Source organism: Lissotriton helveticus, chromosome 11 (genome assembly GCF_964261635.1).
Source record: "Lissotriton helveticus chromosome 11, aLisHel1.1, whole genome shotgun sequence".
Classification (NCBI taxonomy): Eukaryota; Metazoa; Chordata; class Amphibia; order Caudata; family Salamandridae; genus Lissotriton; species Lissotriton helveticus.
The window spans coordinates 645,655,949-645,677,162 of NC_136072.1; the positions used below are offsets into that span (position 1 = coordinate 645,655,949).

The 21,214-nt window shown below is 49.7% G+C and overlaps 1 protein-coding gene across 3 annotated transcripts in view; it reads left to right on the forward strand.

Moving 5' to 3' along the window:
- Positions 1-21,214, forward strand: part of LOC144791046 (disintegrin and metalloproteinase domain-containing protein 9-like) — a 1,785,694-nt gene that overhangs the window by 505,893 nt on the left and 1,258,587 nt on the right. For all 3 annotated transcript variants that reach the window (XR_013602283.1, XM_078665681.1, XM_078665682.1), the window contains exon 8: positions 8,659-8,730. Coding sequence is in view for 2 of the 3 variants with exons in the window: in XM_078665681.1 (XP_078521807.1) it covers positions 8,659-8,730 (72 nt within the window). In the remaining variant the exon portion in view is untranslated. The remainder of the gene's footprint in view (positions 1-8,658; positions 8,731-21,214) is intronic.

The window sequence follows — 21,214 nt, forward strand, 5'->3', positions numbered from 1 at the left end:
TGGGCTTTGTCTATGAGGTGTAGTATCCTCTTGGTATTGTCTCCACATTGGCGGAACGGGATAAACCCGGCTTGATCAGGTTCTATGATATTCGGCATGTGGGGGCTGAGGTGTGTTGCGAGTATACTAGTAAATAGTTTGAGATCTATATTGAGTAGAGAGATTGGCCGGTATGAGCCGCATTGCTGACTATCTTTGCCCGGCATGGGTAAAACGTCTATCGCCTCAGTTAGCATCGGGGTCGGTATCAGGTGTGTGCTTCCAAGGGAGTTAAACAACCTCGTCAGCACCGGAGCTAGAATGGAACAAAATTTCTTGTAAAACAGAACAGAAAACCCGTCTGAACCTGGCAATGTAGTACACTGAGTTGCGAGATCGCGGTGATTACCTCCTCTATGCGGATGGGAGCGTCTAATACTGCTGCCTGTTCCGGGGTTAATGAGGACATCTGGACAGACTGCAAAACGTTGGTGATGTCCTGTTCCGATGGTTTATCTGCGGCATAGAGGTTCTCATAAAACTCTCTGAAAGTTTGGGCTATTTCTTGGTCCCCCGTGGCGTCCGTCTGGCCACTCCTATGCAATGAGGTAACCATTGTCTTCTGTCTTTGGGCCCAACGCCTACTCACCAATTGTCGGCCTCTGCGGTCGCCCCCAATGTAATAGGAGTGTTTTAAGCGGACTGCTGCATACTCCGATCTATCTAAGTCAATGCTAGCCAGCTGTGCCCCAGCCACCTTCAATTGTCACCAGACCCTTGGCGCCCCCGTCCTACTATGCACCCTCTCTAATTCCTGCACCTGAGCTGCTAAATTTGCCTGTGTCTCTTTGCGTTCTTTATTGTGAGCCGCAGAGATCGGTATGAGTTCCCCCGTACTGCTTCTTTCATTGCTTCCCAATGTGTGGTGGTAGCCATGATTGGTGTATCATTCAGGGTGAAATAGTCGGTGATGCATTTGGAGATTTGTAGTTCCACCATTCTGTTATGGAGCATGGATTCTTTGAGTCTCCAGTTACCTGAGGGGCGTGGTCCCGGCATTATACATATCTCTATGGACAATGCGTCGGGATCTGAGAGGGCTGCAGGTTCAATTGTTGCAGCTTGCACCACCCTGTTAATCTCCTCTGTACCCAAGAAGTAGTCTAAACGTGCATAGGACTTGTGGGCGGGGAGTAGAACGTGAAATGTGTGGAATTAGGATATGCCTCCCTCCAAATGTCAACAAAACCCATTTCTTTCAGCCATTGCTTCCCCTCGCCTAACATCTCTCCCATGTGAAAGTAGGAAGTATGGGATCTTTCCCTGGACAAGTCCATGGCCAAGTTTAGGCCCCCCCCCCACCAATGTCATGCAATTCTGTGGGGTCATGACGCTCGCTAGGGCCGTCTGAAGGAATCTTTCTTGTCCGGAGTTAGGGTCATAGAGTGAACCTATCACTAGGGATTGGGTGCTGGGCTGAATGGTGTACGCCAGGAGCCTCCCCTTCATTTCAGCTACTTTCTCCTTCACTATCCCTTGGCAACGGTGGGAAATTAGAATGGCTACACCAGCTTTTTTCTCCACTGTGTATGAGAAGTACTGTTGAAGGAACGTCCTCGAACGCATGCGATGGCAATCCTTAGACATATATCAGCCTCCGCGTGCTCTAGGTAAGAAAGGATTGTGCGTCTTTTCACTGGGTTGTTGAGCCCCTTGACATTAAGTGTAATGATATTCACTACTCCCCAAACCATAATGAGGGGGTGCAGGTTGAGCTATGCTGGCCTCCAGAGTAAATAACGCCCTCCGACGAATGGGAACCACTAATCTGATGATCAGTGGTATGTAATGCCGCTTGTGAACCCTGGCGTAAGCACGCACTGGGTCCCAGGGACTCTATATATGCATGTTGTTTGGACTTCGGACCCTCCCTCCCTAACCCCAACAAACCCAGGAACAGCCACCCCAATATATTGTCCAGGAGCTACAGTGCGCAGCCACGGTGTTCCACGTCCACTGGGCACAATCGCAAACACCTGGAAAAAAAAGGTTAGAAGGGGCATATTGTGGTTTGGCAATCCCCGCCCCCGCCGCCCCCCGGCCATGCTTCTCAGTTTTATGTGGCATCCTTCCACAAGTCATGAGCTGTCCTGAGACGCTGTGTCTTTGAGGACCGTTTCAAGGGTGGACTGCCTTTCCTGTGCCATGGCTGTGGGGTCCGGCCCCATGGAGTTACCAGATGGGCGCCTCCTTCTGACTCTCAGCCAGAGCTCACGTGGGGGTCTGCGCTCCTGACTGGCCATAGTCTCCTGGCTCCACTGCTCCAGGCCGAGCATCTGGCAAGTGACCTGTAGGGACCTAATTTGCTGAAGCTTACCATCCCATGTAAAGATCAGTCTGAAGGAGTATGCCACACCCTTATCCCTCATATGCGTGGTCACCTCACTGAACTCTCTCCTTTTCTGTAACATGATGACAGACAAGTCCTTGTATAAGGCTACCGAGTAATATTGATACGGGTGGCAAAAATGCTCCCGATGTCCTCACCGGACTGACGCAATGTACTTCCCCCACCAGCCGGTATGTCCGGCTGCTGGTCTGTGCTCCCACGGGCCTCCGCTGCCCCCCACACACGGCTGTTCCACGCTCTGGTTGCGCCTCCTCACTTATCTCTCCTGGACCCCTGCTCACCAGGCAAAGACCCTGGCCAAAACGCTGCGAGGTATGCCCCCCACCATGCAGGGTCGCCTGTCTGCCTCTAGGGCCTCGCTGTCAGTGCGCTCTGTTAGACGTCTGTAGGTCCGGTCCTCTCTGGGCCCCGCAATGCTTGTGCTCTGCCAGCTGCGATCTCAAGCGGCGCCACTCACCTGAGTTCTCCTCGGGCCCGTCTCACTAGTTAAGGGCGGGGCCGAGCCTGCCGCACTGTGTCTCTCCCCGCTTCCTTTCTGTCCCCTTGTGTGTAGGCCCTCGTCAGTGAATGCCATCGCGCCAGCCGCCCCTCATCACTTTCCACCACACCGGGTCGAAGGCAGCGTCGCCGCGGCTATTTGGGGCTGTGGACTTGTGTGCAACGCCTGCTCCACTAGGTTGAGATTGTGGTGTACAGCGCGTGGCCCGCTTCTTCACCCTGTGCTCTGGCTCCAGAGCCCAATCTGTTTGCCCCCGCCTCTCCAACGTCCAGCCAATGCTCCCGCGGATGTAGATTGCGGCAGACCGCGGCCCCGGGAGCCTCACCTTCGTCACCTCCCCGCTGGCGGCTAATGCTTGCTAACTGCCTCGTCCACTTCCTCCACAGCTCCGGTCGCTCCACCTCCAACAGCGGCACCCGAGGGGACCCAGGCACGCCGATCTCTGAGCCACAGGATGACTAGGTGATCACCTCATCAGCGAGCTCGGTGAGTGTCGGCCGCCATTTCCTCCCTCAGCCTCGTGGTGCGTTGGGCTCCGCTTCTTCCACCCCCAGAAGCCTGCCGGTGCGATGTTGCTTTGGTCAGTCCAGCCAGTGGCGACCGTAACAGCGAGGTCCAACTATGCTGGACTTAGGGTGGAAAATTGCCCGATTTTAGGCGGCAGGAGTGGGGAGCCCCTGGGAAACACATCCTACCCGCTCGCCATCTTGGCCACGGCCCCAGCTGCCCCTCTTAAAGAGAGTTACGACACCATGCACACCATCTTTGGACAATGAACTCCTGCTGGCATTCCTTCGGGTCACCCTGGAACTTAGAGGTGCCCCTGCTGGGTTACCTTTGGCTGGTTAGTCCCCGACCCCAGCTGGGCCCTCCGGATACAATTCTGGATCCACCCATGGATCCGGACCAACGCCATCACAGGTGTATCCTTTCGATCCGGAGTCTTCCATTCCGGCTCTTTGGTATTCCTGATTCTGAAACAGGGCCCTTCAACACCAGTGCTGGAGCCATCCAGGACTTCCCACCCTTAGATTAACCCTTCTTTCCTGAAGGGGTAGATGAAGAGGAAGGATTGATCCCATAGAAGAGGTCCCTGTGCCATCAAATAAGTGGAATGAGGAGCTGGGTGATGCCAGTGGCATGGACATCTCACCAGACCATGGCATGCTTTCCCTTCCAGGTCCTGTGTTGGAGGAAAGTGCATCCTTCACCACTGTGATGCGCAGGGCGGCAGAGGCCTTGACTTTCAGCTGCCTGCTGTCGAGATCAAGACTAATGTCTTGACATGGGTGCATTAGACCGGAGCTGGTTTGGCTGAGCTACTGCTCCTCTTTAACAAAGCCTTCACTGACATTCTCCTTGGGGCTTGGGCTAAACCTTGCATAGGGGCTCCTGTGCAGCTCATGATTGCCCAATGCCCTTGTTCTGATCCAGGAAATCCAGCTTTTCTATCCCAGCATCTCTCCTCAGAGTCTGGATGTGCAGGGCTCTACTTCGTAGGTCAACCCAAATGCGCTCACTTCCACCCCACCAAACAAGGAATCCAAGAGGCTTAACATCTTTGTGAAGCCTATTTTCTTTTCCACCAGGCTAGCCTTGCAGTCGTTGAACACTGCATGCCTCTTGGGCCGATATTCCCATGCATTGTTGCCCAGCTGCAACCCATGCTTTCCGAGGAGGGCCCTGCTGTCCTCATCCAAGCCTTAGCAGATGGTCAGGATGCAGCAAAGTTCGCCTTTAGGTGAGGGATGCTTACGACAGATTCCCTAGGCAGAGACATGGATTGTACAGTGGCGCTTTGTTGCCAAGGTATGGTACACTGAGTTCTCAGGGTGTCCACTTGTCCCTAAATGACATGCCGTTGGATGGCTCACACCTGTATGGAGACAAAGCGGACTCAGCGCTCAAGCATTTTCAAAAATCTTTGAGAAGCTGGAAGCGCAGTTTGAAGGAAAACGGGGTACATGGATTGATTACTTGTCCACAGAAGGCAGAGAGCTCTCTTGTCCCAAATACCGAAGAATTCTCTGCCTAGCCTACGTCAACTAACTTTGACCTACATTATCAAAGCCAAGCTCATCACCGAAACACAACATAGAGATGGTCTATAGAATAGAACTGTTACGCATACCAATGCAAGTGAATCGAAAAGATGGAGTAGGGAGTACTAGGAGAATAGAGTTGAGGAGTTGTTTCTTGTTCACCGTACTGTATATATTTGCTAATTACTAGCCACTAGCAGGCACTTGGCATATTGTACCCTGGGCGATGTTTATGGAACAATGTGTTATTGTATACTAATACTTTTCAAAATAAATCAAAAGATGTAAACCATTGTAGGAAAGTGGAGGATTATATAGTGAGGCTGGTTAGGTTTCACTTTACAATACTCTTGCAATACCCACAAAATAGGTTCTTTGGATTCACAATAATCCCTAGCTAAACCCTGGTAGTGGCACAGAGCAGTCAGGTTTTACTAGAGGAATATGTGTGAAGCATTTCAGAATACCAACTTGGACGATAAGTAATTGACGCAACTCAGAAGAAATCCGACATCAATTTATAAAAATAGAGCAGAATTTTATATAAATTTAGGCACCAAAACAAACAAAATCGGATAATTATAACTCAAGTTATAGATTTTAGAAAGAAAAATAAATCAGTGCAATTCACTACTGCAAAACTTAAAGTAGCGGTCAACGGAGAAACGACTAGTGACAGTCAGTCACTTGCAGGTCGATTTCAGTGGAGACCACTGGGGGTTAAGGAGATAAAGGTTCCAGGACCAAGCCCACCTGTCAGTTGAATTTTACCTGGCTCTTAGGGTCTGGGTGCAGAGGTGTCCTGGCTGTCCTTGGTGCATAACCAGGAGTTGCTGGGTTGCTGGTTTTACCGCTTAGACAGTGCTGGTAAGGAAACAGATGCAACATTCGACAACAGAGCCACTGAGGTGTCGATTTGAAGATGCTGCGGGATTCCCTTGAAGCACATCGTCCAACAAAGGTAGTGGTAGCCGCACTGGCCACAAGCAAGCCTTGGCAGCAGCAAGCTCGGCCTTGGGTTACTTCGATGTCCTGGAGTCTGGGGCAAAATGGTATCCACCTGAAATTTCTGGAGGTCAGGATTACATTTCCCACAGTACACAAGGCCAGTTACTTTTAGGCGATTGCTCAGTGGGCCCAATGGCCAGTGATTCTTTGGTTCCAGGAGTGTGCTGTAGCTGTGGGCTACAGGGAATTAGTAGCTCTAGTCAAAGGGAGTTCTGGAGTTGCCTTTGGTGCTCAGAAAGGCCCCTCATGTCTTTGAAACTGATCTTTGGTCTGGGGCAAGTCGTGTAGTTGTGAGGTGGTTATCACAGGTGCAGGTTATCGCGGCTTTGCTTTGTGTAGGTCTTGAAGTCGCAAACTCTGGTCTCTTCTTTGTTCTTTGTTGCAAGTTAGATCTGAGGTTCTAGTGCCAGGAGGTGCCCCTTAAATCCAAGATTTAAGAGCTTTATGTGTATAGGTGCAAATAACCAATGGGCTACTAGTCCCAGTGACTAATCTTTCCCTGAGGTGACCACATTCCAGGGTGAGGAGGGGGGTGCCATATGTTCTACCCAGACTCCTCTATCTGCAACTTTTAAAAATAACAGAACCCTTCCTTTGCTGTACAGATCAGGTAGCCCACCCTAGGAGTGTGGCTAGCCTTCTGGGGGTGTACACCTACTAACTATCTAATTTTCCCACCTGCTCAGGTGCAAATGTGCCTGGGGATGGGGGGAGTGCTGTTTCCTCCTTTGGGAGGAAGCCTGGTTGCATATCAGAGGAGGTGAAAGCTTTGAAGCTCACCGCCTTTATGTGCCACTTCACTAGCCATCCTGTCAGGGAGGGAGTGAAACCTCCTACCCAGGCATGCCTTTGTTTCTGACTCCTGGTCGTGTTCACACCTCCTGGCAAAGGGTCTTGTCCGTAGCAGCTGCAGGCTACCAACAAGTGCACAGGAAAGGCTGGGGCAATCAGGTGGGCAGCCTCTATTGTGGCCACCTGGGTGCATGTCACATTAAATCTGACTTTGAGTAAAAGCGGGATTTAATGAGACAAGTTGTTTGATACCAAACATGACACTTGGCAGTGGGACCATAATGAAACTGGCAATCTAGGGATGACAGGGCCATCTTCTGGCGCCGTATCTGGTGCACACCGGAACTTACGAACTATAGGAACGAGCTCCAGGAGATTCTTGGTCTATCTAAATCAAGACAAATCCCATGGCTCAGGTTCATTAAACAAACATGTGAGACATTGGGCAGACCTGAATTATGGCTAGATCCAGGTAATGCATGTAGTAGAATCCCACGCAAATGCCTTACGAAGGATTTCTTTGAACTGAAGTTATCAATTACAAAGGGGAACATACCGGAGGGGTCTTTGACAGACTTGTTTATCAAATCCAAAGATTTATACCAACTTGAATGTGTGCTAGATAGCATTGCTCCTGTCCTCACTAGAAAATTATTTTTGCAATGGCGTTATGGCATACTTCCTATTAGGGCATTCACAAACCACTGGGCCCAGTCCCCTTTTGGCGAACAGTGCCCGTCATGCTCACATAATTTGGAAGATGAATTGCATTTTATATTTTTCTGTGAGGCTTACCAAAGATCCAGGAAATATTGGCTTCTCCCCCTTCTTAAAAAACTAGGTTTTACCCGATACCTTCCTGCATATAGAATTTTAAAGACGGATCTTTCACCTATGACTGTCTTTTCTGTAGCAAAATTTTTAACTGCGATGTGGCGCACCCGCTCCCGCCTTTTAAAGACGAGGTAGAGTGGAATAAAGGAATTGCACTGACGATTTTTAATTGTAACATATGCTAAATGTTTTTAAAAATCTGCGTTTGGAATGTTTTTTAATGATGTTTAATGTATTTCATTTGCACTATCATTGAAAATATGTCTGTACTTCTTTTATGATCTTAATTGATCGAAATAAAGATTGAAATGAAATGAAACTGGCAATCTAGGGATGACAGGGTGCCAGCCCATGTTATCCTGTGGCCCCCTGAACATCTATAGTAGCACTTAATAGAAAGTGGCTACTGAAGGGACATATAAGCTTGCACTTATATGTCCACGCCTTTACTACAATGCACACTGCCTATTGAGCTCAGGAGGTCTACCTTATAGGTGACTGACATATATTAAAAATAGTACTTTGACCCTTCCACTCATGGTGAGGGTAAAGTTGAGTTTGAACAGTTTGCACTGCTCATGCTGTTTGCAATGGAAGGACTGCTGTTGTCTGTCTACTTGGGCCACCCAGGGTTGCACAATCAGTTCTTCAGGCCCTGGTGACCCCTTTAACTCCCATTCCCTATGTACCACTAGTACCACTTACCAGGGCTTATAATGGGGTTAAAGTCCTTGCCAGTTCGGGTTACCATTTTATTTACATCATTTTTAGGCATAACACATTGGCAATGGGGCCTGGATAGCAGGCTCCAGTGCACTTCCAAAGTCATACAAATCAGCATTGGGGAAAAAGTGTGGGGTGTTCGTATAGGAAGGGCACTTTCCTACAACCAAAAATATTAATTTGGCCATTATGATAATATTAACAGTTTGCCAAGCGTGCACATTATTTTCTTATATATGCAATGGTGAAAATAAGTATTTCAACTGTAATGTGTTATGTGCTCAATGAAAAGGCAGAGAAAGTTTTACACAATCTTGTTGTATTTGACTCCATGTATATTTTGATATTAGCCTTCTGTACATTTTTTGCAGTTTATACATTTAGGTGGAAATACATCATCTGTAACAGAAAATGTGATGAAGATTCTGGCAATCGTCAACACTGTAAGTTGTAATTTTTTTTTTTAATAGTTATGTTTCTTTGACAAGCATACATGCAGGTGATTCTGGGATGTTCCCCACTATGACTCTCCAGCTTACAAAATTTAAACTAAGCCAGGCACAGAAAATGGAAACCAATGAACGTGCAATTTAAATTTGCTTAAAGTACAATACTTAAGCAATATCACTCTAGGAGGAGGGCACTCTGTGAAGTCAGAAGGTCCTGATGCAAAGCTGATACCCCATCACACCCTGGTAAATGTCAAACTGGGATTGCCTCTCTCTTGAATGTCATTGCTATTGTAAATCATGCCCTTAAAATCTGCGTTGAAATTCACAAAATTGTTTGCTAGATGGTGTGTTTTTCAAGGTGCAATTTAGGTGGAAGTTTACAAGAAGCACAGCTGTTGGATTTGTTTTTTCATTCTGATCCCAGTGCAATGTATTCTATTGAAAGTCTGGGTTTTGAGGCTTCAGTAAGGTGCTTATTGTAGGGTGACAATAGATTTTAATCTCAATACAATGCATTTCTTAGTAGTGACATGATTTCACGAAGTGAAAAAGGCTGACCTTCTGCTGAGGTGAACCATCTTTGACAGAAAATGGGCTTCTGGCATGGATGTCTTCATGAAAATGATGGTTAGTGATCCAGAAGCTCAATGATGACGCTATCTATAAAATCACAATTATCTTCTTTTGCAGGAAATTAACAAAATAATTCGTTTCATTTTGTCATAGAAATTACAGTAAGAACTCTGGTATGTTAAAAAGATGACACCTTTTCTATAAATTCTCAAATATTGTCCTCATCTTTGTCAAGTGTGGCAGGCTGAGTGAAACATGTACCTTCAACAGGAACAGTAGTTTGTAAGTTAATCTACAGTGGGCTTCTTTAACACATATTTCTAATGAACGACTAGAGTACTAACATGATATGTTCATTACAGAATGGACACCATGTTGCAAAATATTAGGCTTGGGCATAATTTTAATTACGCCGCTGTTATTGGCGTAATTACAGTAATTCCATAAAATGTATGCATACTTACCAATTTTGCGCCATTTCACTAACAAGACTTCTGTTTGGGGAGAAATTGTAATGCAAGATGTAAGGAAACAACTCGTCATGCGGCAGTTCCTTTAATGCGGGCGGTTAGCACATATATTTCATGTACCTTTTTTACCTGAGTGGACATCTGAATGTGAGCAACAGTGATTTAAACGTGAGTGACAAAGAAATCAGCATAAAACAACATTTTGAGTTGAATATAAACCTGAAAGGAGGGTTGAGTAATATTTGAGTGTAAATAGCATTATTTGTAAACAGGATGACAGTGCCAGAGAGTACTGTACATGCAGTAGGAACATTGCCTTCCTGTTCTGAAGACTCATCACTCTGCTTAGTTCAACCTTTGCCATTTTGGATTTGGATTCTGGAGGCAAAGCATCACTCTCTTTTTGTCTGAAATCTCTGCTGCATCCACACTCTTGGACTCTTCACTTTTTAGGAAAAATCAAGTTCGTTCAATGCAGCTGTTTGGCCAAATGTCGCCCAAAGGTCTGTGCCGATTGTGAGTTTATGAATCTGAAGGTGATATTAGTGAGCGGGCATTAATGCTCTTGATGGCACGGCAGAAGAAGGCTCCACTCCAGTCCCACTCCCGTGGGAAGTAGTCAGACTTACGGGGCTTACGGTGTGTAGGCAGCGGGTCAGCATTCTAGTGGCTGAACCCGGCACACAGCTTACGAGATAAATATGCCAGATGGCGCGATCGCGCCACTGGCGCGCCTAAGTCAAACCTGTCTGCACCCGTCCAGGCCCAGGGGCTAGAACCCCTGGCTCTGCGCCCCCAGAAAGGCTCTGCTACCCCAGTTCATTGCTGAAGCAGTTAAACAGAGTCCCAGGACCAAAGTGCATTCATACCATCTCCCTGGAGAAACTTCAGGACAAATGCTCACACTGCAGCTTCAGACTCACCCGCATGATCCCTCTTACTCTCAGTGGGCCCCTCCTACAACCTACTCCTACTCAATTGCAGATCTCTGCCCAAGCTTACAACAGAGATTTCTATGTTGTTAACAGATTCTGGTCCTGAGGCTCTGTTTCTCACGGAGCCCTGGCTCAACGCCAGCTCAGAGCCGGACATTGTTCAGTCACTCCCTCCTGGATATTTAATCCAGAGGAAAGACAGAATGACAGGGGTGGGCGGTGGCATTGCCATTATCTATAAAGGCTATTTGACCTGTAGACTACTAGATAGTCCGCTATCAGACTGTGAGAATGTTCATTTTTCTATAGAATTTACTCCCTCACTGTCATTCTCAGGCATACTGATCTACCGTCCACCTGGGTCAATGGGCCAATTTGGTAAACCTATGCTGGAAACTGTTATGACTCTGGCTAGCTCCTCGGCTAATTTTACCCTCCTGGGAGATTTTAACCTTCACTTTGATGACCCCTTAGCATCTTCAGTGAATGAACTAGCTCAAGACCTGATGGCATGTCAACTACACCAGAAGGTCTCCCAAGCAACTCATATCAAAGGTCACCTTCTTGATCCGATTTATTCTAACCTGACGGAATTAAAAGGTAAAGCCGCCATCCCCATTCTATGGTCAGACCATTTTTTAATTCCGTTTGTATGGGCCCCACCAACCCCCGTCCTGCATACCCAGTCTACTCGAAATCTCATCCGTCCCTGGCCCAACCTCTCGGTGGAAGAGTGGATACAGGAAATGGAAAACTCCAAATCCAATATTGAACTCAATCCAGTTACGGGTTATCAGAACTTCACCTACTGGATTGAGGAGTCACTGAATACAATGCTCCCTAAGAAATCAATCCAGAAGAAGGCAGGTTCTAACAAATCTGCATGGTTCTCCCCTGAGCTGGGCATTTTAAAACAACAATGCAAAAGACTGGAGAGGACATGGAGGAAAGATTTCTCACATGTTAAGAAACAGGAATATAGGGCAGCTATTGGAATGTACAAGGCTGCAATAAAACGAGCAAAAACAACAGGTGATGGACAGAATGCAGAACAATGTCATACATTCCCCCCAGTACAGAGATCTGGGCCTAAATCCATTGTTTTTTTGCTCACCATGCCTTTCCAGTTTGAACCCAGCATTATGCAAATCAGTCTTGACCCTGTGCAATAAAACGAGCCCAGGCCACTTACTATGAGGAAAGGATCACAACAGCAGGCAATTCCTCCAGAGGGACTTTCCTCAAACTTCTCAAAGTCCCTGATCCTTCAGCAGCACCCTATCCTTCGGGATACCGCTCTAAGGAACTTGCGGAATACTTTCCCACCAAAGTTCATAACATTCTCAAGCTTCTCCCACAAAGAGATAATGACACACTCGAGCTGATCGCCGCTGGCCAGCATGGAAATAGACACCTTCTGGAGAGCATTATCTGGAGTCATTTCTAGCCACCTTAACTTCTGTTAAATCAGGGTCACCACTGGACCCTGCACCACCCAACATCTTGAAACTGGTAGCACCTACAGTCATCGACATCATGACCAGCCTGATTAAGGCCTCCCTCTCTTTAGGTATAGTCGCCCTTGAATAGAAAAAGGCAATAGTAAAAGCTTTGCTAAAAAAAACAACTTGGACCCTTCAGATCTGGGCAATTACTGCCCCATCTCGCTCCTCCCAGCAATTAGCAAAATCGCTGAGAAAAATGTAAATCAGACACTTTCCACATTTCTCGAATCCAATCACGTGCTCCACCCCTCTCAAACGGGCTTCTGCCCTCGCCAAGGCACTGAGATAGCCTTACTAACGGTGGTGGAGGAACCGAGAAAAATCCTTGACTCTGGAGGTACAGCAGGCTTATTACTCCTCGATTTAAGCGCAGCATTCGATACGTTGAACCACCGTACCCAGACTCACCGTTTTAGGAGCATTGGAGTCCCTGGCAAGGCTTTGCCATGGCTCCACTCCTTTTTGGAGGACAGGTGCTTTCAGGTTTTCGAAGGTGACATCCTTTCCAAACCTATCCCCCTTAGGTGTGGAGTCCCACAGGGCTCATCCTTGAATCCGACCCTTTTTAATATCTGTATGTCTCCACTGGCGATATTATCTCCCCCTTTGGGATTCATATAGTTACATATACCGACAACACACCGTTGGTGTGTGGTTGAGAAAAGAGTGCATGGCCCAGAGATCCTGATACTGGATGTGAATTCCTAGGCGTCGATTCCGATCCGATAAAATATTCCGCCGTACGATTCGTATTCGTATCCGATTCCGTACGAATGGGAAATTACCGTCCGACCTGCGAATTCCGATCCATTTCCGTCGATCGCCGTACGAATATCAGCGAACCGTACGATTCGTAACCAGGCCGTACAAGCACACTAGTACGATCCTGTACGAAAAGCCTGTCCGCTATTCGTACGGCCCAAAGTATTCGCGCATGAAGATTGATTCGTATGGGATTATTCGTCTCACAGCAAGCGGCATCAACACATACCACACGTGTACCCCTCGCTCAAGCCTACGCGAACCCATCCACCCGCCAACGGCCCGTACAAGTCAACTGCACGCACGAGTACGACACGCACACCCCCCATCAAGCCTACGCGAACCCCCCCACCCGCCAACGGCCTGTACAAGTCAATCGCACGCACAAGTACAACACGCACACCCCCCCATCAAGCCTACGCGAACCCCCCCACCCGCCAACGGCCAGTACAAGTCAACCGCACGCACAAGTACGACACACACACCCCCCATCAAGCCTATGCGAACCCCCCCACCCGCCAACGGCCCGTACAAGTCAATCGCACGCACAAGTACGACACGCAAACCCCCCCATCAAGCCTACGCGAACCCCCCCCACCCGCCAACGGCCCGTACTAGTCAATCGCACGCACAAGTACGACACGCACACCCCCCTATCAAGCCTACGCGAACCCCCCACCCGCCAACGGCCCGTACAAGTCAACCGCACGCACAAGTACGACACGCACACCCCCCCAACAAGCCTACGCGAACCCCCCCACCCGCCAACGGCCCGTACAAGTCAATCGCACGCACAAGTACGACACGCACACCCCCCATCAAGCCTACGCGAAACCCGCCAACGACCCGTACAAGTCAACCGCACGCACAAGTACGACACGCACACCCCCCAACAAGCCTACGCGAACCCCCCCCACCCGCCAACGGCCCGTACAAGTCAATTGCACGCACAAGTATGACACGCACACCCCCCCATCAAGCCTATGTGAACCCCCCCACCCGCCAACGGCCCGTACTAGTCAATCGCACGCACAAGTACGACACGCACACCCCCCTATCAAGCCTACACGAACCCCCCCACCCGCCAAGGGCCCGTACAAGTCAATCGCACGCACAAGTACGACACGCACACCCCCCATCAAGCCTACTCGAACCCCCTCACCGGCCAACGGCCCGTACAAGTCAACCGCACGCACAAGTACGACACGCACATCCCCCAACAAGCCTACGCGAACCCCCCCACCCGCCAACGGCCCGTACAAGTCAATCGCACGCACAAGTACGACACGCACACACCCCCAACAAGCCTACGCGAACCCCCCACCCGCCAACGGCCCGTACAAGTCAACCGCACGCACAAGTACGACACGCACACCCCCCCATCAAGCCTACGCGAACGCCCCCACCCGCCAACGGCCTGTACAAGTCAACCGCACGCACAAGTCCGACACGCACCCCTGCCCCCCATCAAGCCTACGCGAACGCCCCCAACCGCCCACGGCCTGTACTAGTGAATCGCACGCACAAGTACGACACGCACACCCCCCCATCAAGCCTACACGAACCCCCCACCCGCCAACGGCCCGTACAAGTCAACCGCACGCACAAGTACGACACGCACACCCCCCCATCAAGCCTACGCAAACCCCCCCACCCGCCAACGGCCCGTACAAGTCAACCGCACGCACAAGTACGACACGCACACCCCCCCCATCAAGCCTACGCAAACCCCCCAACCCGCCTACGGCCCGTACAAGTCAACCGCACGCACAAGTACTACACGCACACCCCCCTATCAAGCCTACGCGAACCCCCCCACCCGCCAACGGCCCGTACAAGTCAACCGCATGTACAAGTACGACACGCACGCGCCCTAACAAGCCTACGCGAACCCCCCCACCCGCCAACGGCCCGTACAAGTCAACCGCACGCACAAGTACGACACGCATACCCCCCATCAAGCCTACGCGAACCCCCCCACCCGCCAACGGCCCGTACAAGTCAATCGCACGCACAAGTACGACACGCACACCCCCCCAACAAGCCTACGTGAATCCCCCCCACCCGCCAACGGCCCATACAAGTCAACCGCACGCACAAGTATGACACGCACACCCCCACCAACAAGCCTACGCGAACCCCCACACCCACCAACGGCCCGTACAAGTCAACCACGCGCACAAGTACGACACGCACACATAACGCCAACACCTAAACCAGCACAAGGACTTTGCTAACGAGTCGCACAACAACACTGAACATGTCTCCTGTGTACACACCATTGAGAATCAATGTCCTGGTGACAGCCAAACAGGCAAACAGAGGTCAACACTAACACCCACCCCATATAACACACACACCACCAATTCAAATTAAGCCACACCCACTATTTGACCAATAAAAGGGTCCACACATACAACCCATCATCCTTTGCAACATACCCATTCTTGCGAAGACACAGACATCTCACCAACAATTACAGCCACACACCTTCACACATACACCCTATCTCATCTACACCCACACCACCCCCTTCACAATCAGACCCACACACCCTCATCCATACACACCATCCCCCCCATCACATACACCCCACACCATGACCACACCCAAGAATCCAAAGTTCACTAACCCGGAGAATGAGATACTTACAGATGAAGTCATCAGAGTCGAGCCACAGCTGTTTGGCGCATTGATCAGACAGACCAGCATGGCAGAAAAAACACGCCTGTGGGAGAGGATCGTAGACCGGGTCAATGCTGTTGCACCCATCAGGCGCACCAGGGGGAATGCCAGTCCAGGTGGTATGATCTGCGGAGGATGGTGAAGAAGAAAATGGACCAGGACTACGCCAATGCACACTACACTGGAGGTGGTGGTCCCCGCAGACCTCCTGTATACTATCCCTGGGAGGAGAAAGTCATGGCCCTGCTGCCACCGGTAGGAGTACACGGAATTGAAGGAGCCGTTGAGTCTGGTGAGTGTACAAAAAACACATGTTACATGGGTGGACTTACAACTGTGCCCAGCAGCATGGGGTGGGTGGCCATGAGTCCCAGCAGTACACAACAGAATGGGGGTAGTTGCAAGGGGGAGGCACAAAGGGTGGAAGGTGTAGGGTAAGAGGCTGCTCCCATCCCATATGTCCCAGGGACATACCCAAGCACCATGCCCAATGCACAGGGATAGGAAAATATCACACAAGATAGTAGACCACAGCTCATAAACTATTTCATGTTGCTGACACACCTTTCGGAGATGCATCATTTTGTGACACAGTAAGGCAGTGTAGCAAGCGAGCGGGCACAAACAACCTGTCTCCCTCCCTCCCTCTGACTCCCTCCATCCCTGTCGCCCTCTCTCTCTGTCTCCCTCTCCCTCTGTCTCCCTCTCCCTATGTCTCCCTCCCTCTGTCTCCCTCCATCCCTCTGACTCCCTCCATCCCTGTCGCCTTCTCCCTCTGTCTCCCTCCCTCTGTCTCCCTCCCTCCCTCTGTCTCCCTCCATCCCTGTCGCCCTCTCTCTCTGTCTCCCTCTCCCTATGTCTCCCTCCCTCTGTCTCCCTCCATCCCTCTGACTCCCTCCATCCCTGTCTCCATCCCTCTGTTGCCCTCCTCCCTCTGTCTGTCTCCCTCCCTCTGACTATTTCCCTCTGTCTGTCACCCTCTGTCTCACTCCCTCTGTCTCCCTCCCTCTGTCTCTCTCCCTCCCTCTGACTCCCTCCATCCCTGTCGCCCTCTCCCTCTGTCTCCCTCCCTCTGTCTCCCTCCCTCCCTCTGTGTCCCTCCCTCCCTCTGTATCCATCCCTCAGTGTTCCTCCCTCTGTCACCTCACCCCAGCTCCCTGGGCACACACACAGTTGCACCCAAGCACTGCACAGGCCTTATAAAGACCATAGAGCAGAGTGTTTAGGGATGTCTCCTAATTACCAGCAGTCATCTACTAAGTGCCTGCAACACACCCACCATTTGCAGGCGACACTGTACTGTGTCAGGACACACAGTTTGGAAGGCTCTGTAGTACACAATGGGCACAGGTGTAGGCAGCACAAGTCCCTCCTGTGATCATTGCAAACACAAACACCAGGACAAGGTCACACATCCTGTGCAGGAACACACAACCATGATTATGCCAGCATGCTACATGAGGGGACAGCCAAATCATGAAGGATGGACGCTTGCAAATCACACGCAAACTACTAGCATGGCCTGTCATACACTCCCCTTACAGAAACTCATCCCCTTGGGACAGGCAATGGAGTGCAACACTGTCCCAATTGTCATGTACCACAACTAAACACTCACTCATATGAATACGCATACAACTTTTACATGCACATTGCAGATGCTCCAGTCCATTGTGCCTCTCACACAATGCACGTGCCCCATCTCATGAACGTTGTGGATGCACTTAAGTACCAACATGGACATGGGTATTGACAAGGTGATGCGTCTTGGAGAAGTGCCACGTTCCAAAGCCATGATCTAGAAGTGGGTGTACAGGTCCAGGGGTGTTGGCATTGTTTGGCCATCAGGGAACAGCAACACCTATCCAAAGTAGAAGATTGTATGCAATTAAATAATGCTCTGTCTCTTACATGAACATGCTGCATCTAAACTCTGTGCATGCTTGACTCAGACATAAGGATTAACACCATATCCTGGATGTTGCGTGAACCTGAGCACTGCTGTATATGTGTTGTGCCGGCAAGACAAGACACAGCAATGGCTGTGTCAGTCATTGTCAAGAGAATGGAAGAAGGAAAATACCCCAGAGCACATGTCAAATTACTACCACTACATGCACAACGGAACAATGACGACAATGTAAAGCTTGGGGAACTGTGATGCTGATAATGGCTAACTAATTAAGATGTCACTTGATAGTGCATTAACAGTGTCTGTCTCTCCCACACACAGGGCAACGTGTGGAGACCCCCCCAACCAGGGGGGAGAAGGTTCCCAGTCCCAGGCTCAGCAGGACCCTGACCCCACCGACAGCGACACCACTCAACGCACTGTGGATGACCCCAACCAACCTGGCTCCTCTGGATCCCAAACCCCTGCAGCAACTGTACCAGCGACATCTGTGCCAACCACCGGAACCATTCCCACCACATCCCAGCAGACAGGTCAGAGCCCTGCCCATGATCCACCAGAGAGCCTGTCTGAAAATGAGGGACACCCTTTGTCGGGCACCCCTGAGGTGGCAGACAACCTCCACCCTGCCAGCACTCAGGGGGCCCGTCGATCGGATGTGCCCACAAGCGCAGGCCGTGCTCGTGTGGGTCAGGGTGGTGGGAGAGGCGCAAGGCGGAGGCGAGATTCTGGCCAGTTAGCTGCAGGGCCTGGTATGCCTGAACTGACTAACATCCTGGAGGCATACCGGCGAGACACCAGGGAGGTAAGCCAGCTAGTGGAGGCCCTCAACCAGGTGAAACAACAGCAGACTGAGCACAATGCCAGGCAAGACCAACATTATGGATGGGTGGAGGCAAGTCTGGCTGAGCTCTTGACGGTGCATCGGGAAATGAGCCAATCACTACGTCAGATTGCTGCCAACATGCAGCACCCTCCCTGTGTCACAAGGCCAGCTACATCAAGGCAAAGTGCAACACCAGCCACAGGGAGGGAGGAGGAGGAGGAGGAACTGTCTGACGTAGCGTCCCATGCATCGTCCATGCCTGCACGTGAGGGTCCCCCAAGGAAGGTGGGTCGTCCACGGCTAAGACGTTGAGAGGCAGTGGGCCATGCACAACTCCCAGGACACCTGACCTGGCATATTGCCCTTGGGTGCAACAGCATCACCTATGAGACTCTCCCACGTGGACTTGCTGGTCACAGTCTGCCCAATGATGCCAAGCACTGTGGCCTGGACTCTGTTGACTCAAACTGTAAGGCATCTCATCTCCAGCAGTGAACTTTTGATTCCACCCCTTTCTGTACAGCACCTATTCACGTTTCCTGCACAAGATCACCCAATAAATATTCTAAACATCATATGCATTTGGTGAGTTTTCTTGTACCCACAGTATAAAATGATATGTGTGTGCAAATGTATGAAATGCAAGGGTATTCAACAAACTGCAGCCATCCACACACTTGGATCTGATTCCGGGTGAGGACACACATCGTTCACAAATTCCTAACAACTAGATGCATGGATGGAAAGACACACCTGTGTGGGATAGTAAATGCTGGAGGGAGGTTTGGATCACAAAACTGCAATTACAGCCAGGCCCAGGAGAGTCACTTTGAGGTGTAAAGATCAGTGTGACAAAACTAGTTGTCCATGTAGGGAGCACCTACATCTGTGTCCTCAGGTATGTGAACTATCATCAGCATGATGCTGTACTGTGGATGTGATGAATGGCGCACAGGACTAGGGTGGCAGGACAGACTGTGGGCAATGGGCTGTAGCACTCTACCCAAGCACACCTGATTAGGTGACCTCCCCCTATGGAGCTACAAGTACTATACTCCTGTGATGGGTGCTACGCATACAGAACAACTACCCACGTCTGACAATTATCTACACCAGAACGGGCAAATCACACCACACCCAAAAGACGTGGTCATGGTGTGTGTCCCCTGTGGCTACTTGACTGACTGTGACGGCTATGTTGAAGTGGTGTGACCAGCCGATTTTTGCTGCTGTGGTGTTGACAAGGTAACACTGTACAATATTGTGCCTATGGAAGGTGTGTGTGTGTTGTACAAGGCACATGACCTGGTGGTAAGTAGACACAATGTCATGTGGCTCAGCATAGTCTTGCCAGTATGTGTTGCACACACAGGCATAGAAGCTGTAATGGTTGAGTTTGAGGCATCGTGATACCAGGAGGATGATTGTCTGGCGTTCTCTGAGTGTAGGGTGGCAGGAGCATGCTCTACAAATGGATGGAATGAGGGGTATCCTGTAGGCGTGTGTGGTCCTGGATAGTGTGCGCTGCATTGTGGCTTTGTATGTAGCAGCAGGAATGAGTGAAGACATGACGGCAGGAGGGGTGTGACAACTTGAAAAACAAGCACATACCACAAGGGCATTGGCAAGCCACAAAGTGACATGTGTATGTGAATGCAGGAGTTTCTGCTTTGCTCAGGGTCACTGCAAATAAAATGGCACAGTAATCACCAAAGATCACGGTCACTGGATCAGGCCCCTTAGGGACAAGTGGGGCACAGGACACACAGCGTCAGCAGGTGTAGACTACAGCTAGTGTGTTCCAAGCTAAACAGCAGCTACACAGCCATCTACCTCACACACAACATAGTATTTTAGCCTTAACCAACGCCATGCATGTAGTCACTGTACACGTAAACACATAACAAGCATAAGCTTACTTCATGCCATATAGTATACATGCACATTAGAAGGACATGTGCGTTGACATCAAGGAGGCACAATATTCAGTTGAAATCACACGTCATGCACAACATGATGATTTACCTTGTGAGCCCATGGAGCATTATCAAACATACATGGGCATTGGCATTGGCAAGAAGTCAAAAAAGTCTATGAATGATGTCACCTGTAATGCAGCAGAACTATTCGCTACAAGCCTGTCAGGGACTGGCCATACCTTTCTTCATCAGAGTGGTGTGATGCTCAAAGGGTTCCACCTCCAAATATCCCCTTGGTCTGAGTACAAATGACAGACACAAAAGGGTGATCAGGCGAGGGAAGAAGAGGATGGGAACTGCAGGGAGGGAGACCTGCAACAGAGGCAAATAACCATTAGGAGTAGTTTCTCATGTCACTGACACTAAACATACCTCATGAGATACACTGTACCAGTCACACCTGTGAAGTGTAACGACTGTAGCCAATTAGAGATCACTCATCATGCTATCACATGAGATCCGATGCTGTAACACGGACACATAAAACCTAGGACAGTCTGTCATCTATTTGAGTCTTGTGTAAGGCTCACAAGTCAGCTACCATGCAATGAGATCTATGTGGACAAAAACTAATTCACTGTCTCTGATGATGTGGACCCTACAAACAAATTAAAACATATGGCAATGCTACTTACGCAAAGTGTAATATCTGTATTTGATTATGTAAGGGCCATGTAGGCAAACTTGACATCACCCACAACAGCTGTAAGAATCACATATAATGAGGAAGCTAATGACCTACATGCAATGAAGGCACTCTGTAGCCAGTCTTTTAATCTATCAACTTTGCATCACTATGCTAAACATGACAATCAGGTTGAAAATAAC